This window comes from Curcuma longa, chromosome 19, assembly GCF_044706935.1.
Source record: "Curcuma longa cultivar G26 ecotype Majalengka, Jawa Barat chromosome 19, ITB_CL_G26_1.1, whole genome shotgun sequence".
Classification (NCBI taxonomy): Eukaryota; Viridiplantae; Streptophyta; class Magnoliopsida; order Zingiberales; family Zingiberaceae; genus Curcuma; species Curcuma longa.
Window position 1 is genome coordinate 7808056 of NC_133879.1, and position 4032 is coordinate 7812087.

At 35.7% G+C, this 4032-nt stretch overlaps 1 protein-coding gene across 1 annotated transcript in view; it reads left to right on the forward strand.

The window, feature by feature from the left end:
• LOC141812492 (uncharacterized) overlaps positions 1-3798 on the forward strand; it is a 9463-nt gene extending 5665 nt beyond the window's left edge. Inside the window, exons 3-8 of the mRNA XM_074700478.1 lie at positions 826-957; positions 1068-1169; positions 1268-1369; positions 2750-2846; positions 2914-2969; positions 3071-3798. Of these exons, the coding sequence (XP_074556579.1) occupies positions 826-957; positions 1068-1169; positions 1268-1369; positions 2750-2846; positions 2914-2969; positions 3071-3798 (1217 nt within the window). The remainder of the gene's footprint in view (positions 1-825; positions 958-1067; positions 1170-1267; positions 1370-2749; positions 2847-2913; positions 2970-3070) is intronic.
• Positions 3799-4032: the final 234 nt, after the last annotated feature.

Consider the following 4032-nt stretch of genomic DNA (forward strand, 5'->3'; position numbering starts at 1 on the left):
ACTGTTTATGTGATCTAGGAGGTTTCAGGATGAGTGTTGGGCACATTCAGGGCTTTCAGAAGAGATCGACTTGGTGTAACTTTGTGTTTTATTTTATTCTCAATATTATATGTTTTTGTCTTTGTGCATTGTTGTAAAGAGACTTGTAAGAGATTTTTCTACCTCCGGAGGATTTCTGACAAGGAGAAAGATAGTGACTCACACTTGATACATAGATAGTGGTGTAGGAACCTTGGGGGTTACCGAATCACATAAATCCTAGTTTGGTTTGTCTATGTTTGTGTTATTGTTATTATTTTAGCCGTGTACTAACAATCCATGACGACTAAGTCAAAATGAAGCGCTATTCATCTCCTCCTCCAGCACACTTTCTAATCCTACATCAATAACACAATCAAGTAGCTAGCATATGAGCATGTCTATAAAATTAAGTTCATTTGGGAAGAGCTCCCTTAGGGCATGACACATATAGCCTCATCTAATGGCACAACAAGAGTGTCAGTTATTGCTTGTGCCACCTCTGCACATCTTGACATATTTTCTGATTGGTATGTCTCACCCATCCTCCTAGTGTGACTTGAGATGTAAAGCTATGGTCACAAGTCTACTACTTTGTATTACAGGATTCACTCCGTATAGTTATGTTTGGATTTGTATATTTTCCTCATTCAGTTTCAGAGCAATATGGAACCACTGCCCTTGGATACTGCAACTCTACATTGTCCAATGTTCTCTCCTTGTAAAACCATTTACATGTAACATGCTTCAATGCGCATTCCACGTGACCTTATAGATGTCATCTAATATTATATCTTTGTCCAGCAGGTGATCCAAAGACTTCCGAGTACAAATTTTTTATGGAGATGCAGAAGAAAAACCATGAAAACCATCAGAGTTTTCACTTTCCCATGAAAAAGGTTCACACAAGTGCATCTCCACAAACAGAAGTTACACGAGGTTCCTCTAGACCACATGCTTTCACTCTATCTCTTCAAGTATTTCTTGTACTCTAATGGCTTCCTTGTAATTCCTTGGGGCTGAGCAAGCTGTATTTTCTTTCTTTCTAGAAATCAACGATTTAATAACTTCAAGGCATGAGTCTGGAAGAGAGATAACACCTGCTGCTAAAGCGATGTTAGTTTCACCTTCTAAAGTTCTGGAAGAATATGGTTAGCATTAGAATAGACTCTTGTTGTAATCTTTCTTATATGCATGTACAATAGGCATTCTCGCTTCTTTTTTTATTTTCCAGATCTAATGGATTCAGTTGAATTCAGAAACAACATGAACAGATCAATGTTGCCCATTTTGGATGTAACACCTGTTCTGCAGAGACCTTTTTCACCTAGCAATATGTCATGGACATATGGTGAGCACTAGCTTTAATAACTGCATTTTGATTTGGAGTTTTTTCCATTAGATTTTTTGGTACATTTCCTTAGATAACAAAATTACAGAACTAAAACTCCTTGTAGAAATAGGAAAAGATTTGGAGGGATGTACATCTCCTTAGTACATAGTCACCTCCCATGCAGAGACCTTTTTCATGCGAGAATATATAGGCAATTTCTTTTTTTTTTAATCTTTTTTTTTTTTTTTTTTTTTTTGCATGAAGATCGCTTAAGATTCCTTTGATAGGTAAAATAGCCAATACCACAGTTGACTCTGGTTTCAGTCAAATTGCTAATTTGTAAACCAGGTTAAGAAACCATTGTTTCCTTGACCCTTGTGATTGCTTGTTCTTCTGAGATCATACTAATTCTTCTAAGATAATGCAAAATTTAACAACGAAAATCCTCTTTTGCAAATATTAGCATTTCAATTATAGTTCCGTATTTTTGTCTAAACCAATTCTATGTTACATTGGTGAGGAATTGTCTCAATACTTGATATATTCATAGCAAAAGGTTGAAGAGTGATCCTCATGTGCATTCTTTCCGTGCTATTTTCCTGAAAACAGAAAATCTAAGACATGGTAACAAGGAAAAATGGAATTATGATAACTTGGACAGCTTTCAGTTGTCAGTCCCTTATGTGTGTCCTTGACTCTGCTAAGTTTTTATATGTGTGATTTGGCTGGTTATTACTGGTCCAATATCTAAGTTTTTATTTAGGCTACCTTGCTTAATTTACCAACAGAGGAATGCTAACAACTGTTAAAAGAAAATGGTATTTGTCTATCAGGCAAACTATACTCATTCTCATACTGTCAATCAACAAGTTTGAGATTTTATAATTTTTCTCCTTTTTTTTTTTTTTTTGTGACTTGATGCTATTCAAACTTATGCAACCAAGGACTATTAAATTTCTGCTGTTTTCCTAGAGATTAAGACAGTGAAAACTACCACGGCATCTATATAGCACATCCTGTTAATTAGAGTTATGTTCCTATTTCTCCAGGCATTTTCTGAGTTCTGATATGCTTATTACATCTTTTGTTATTGTTCCGATTTTGTTATCCTGCTTCGTGGTCTAACCTGGTCAAATTGGATCCCCATTTAACAGGAGGGGTGTTTGATCATAGTTCTAACTTACAGGATTACATATGTATGCTAGGCCCATTTGGAACAGATTAAGCTTTGAAATGAGTAGCCACTAATCAAATCTCAAGAGGAATCTACTAATTAGAATACATTTCATGCTAGCTCTTGATGAACAATCATATTTAACTAGTTTTCATCCTGATGATCCCTTTGTTTTTCAATGTTTAATGGATGGTTAAACCTGACTATAGAACTCTTTGTATTAGAATATGGAAATGGTAGGATTTTTTCCAAGAAGAGGAGTAGGTTACTTGAGTTAGTGGAGTCATCTTGCCAAGGAAAAGGAAAGATTGAATTTAACAGGTCATTTTTCCCCATCAGAAACTTTTTAACTTTCTATTGCATGCAATCTAACACTTCAGTGTGTCAGGTTTCATTTAATCTCCAAACTCCTCCAACGATTGGGGATTGAAAAGGAATCTCAATGTATGTTTCTCAACCTTTTTCGTTCATTATTAATCATCTGTGCTGATCTCCATGGTTTAGAACCTGAAACATTCCATCTTTTTTTTTTCATCCAACTAAAGTGTTTTATGAAGGACCACGAGATTGGACACAGAACATATTTTGTGACAAAGTCCACTCACTTGTTCCATTGGAACCCTGCTTCTTTGGTATTAAGAACCAGATGGTAGGAAGCATACTCTATCCATCTACTACCAAAAAATACCTTGAGAAGGATTTGTCTTTTCATCACGAATGGTTATGGGATTATAACAAAGTTGGACAACCTTCACATGATAATACGGATTTTCTGCCTATTCAGAATTGGCTTCCTCTTGAAAATGGTATTTTAGAAAAGAACCAAACCAGCTTGGAGCTAGTTAAAGCAGAAAGTTGGGAGCCGTGTGACTATATTATTTCTCCTCCTATCATACAATGCATTTCAACTTCTGAATACAACAATCACGGCAGTGATTTTAGTGATGAAATTTCAACCAGAACTGAGTGCTGGAACCAATTAAATGAGTTTTCTTGCTGTTCCATGGAGCAATCACTTATCCCATATACAAAGTCAAAGTACTTCGAGACACATGATCTTTGGAGCATAATGGAACAGAGTGATGTTCCTTACTTGGAGTGGGAGGAGAGAAAATCAGACTACCATGTTGCTTCTGAAAGTTTGGGTTCTGAAGAAATGGATCATTTTTCATTAAACTTAGTTGATGCTTCAAGATTACTTTGTGAAAGAAGTCAATATGGAAGAGAAGATATGTTCAATTCTCTGCTCGGTGAAATAATGCATCAAGGTTGAACTGGTGGTTGTCTAGATATTTTCCATCAACTCTCAGAAGGTCCCCTTGAACTAGAATGGAAAACCTTACTTTGGATATATCACTAATCAAACCACATTATCTTCCAACTTTACAAAGACAACATACAAGATATATCAAGTTTAATTTCTGCTATCAGAAACTTTGACAATGTACTCTATGAACCAGCATTTGTCCTGAATTGTGTTGTTGGATGAACCATCTTTCATTTCTGG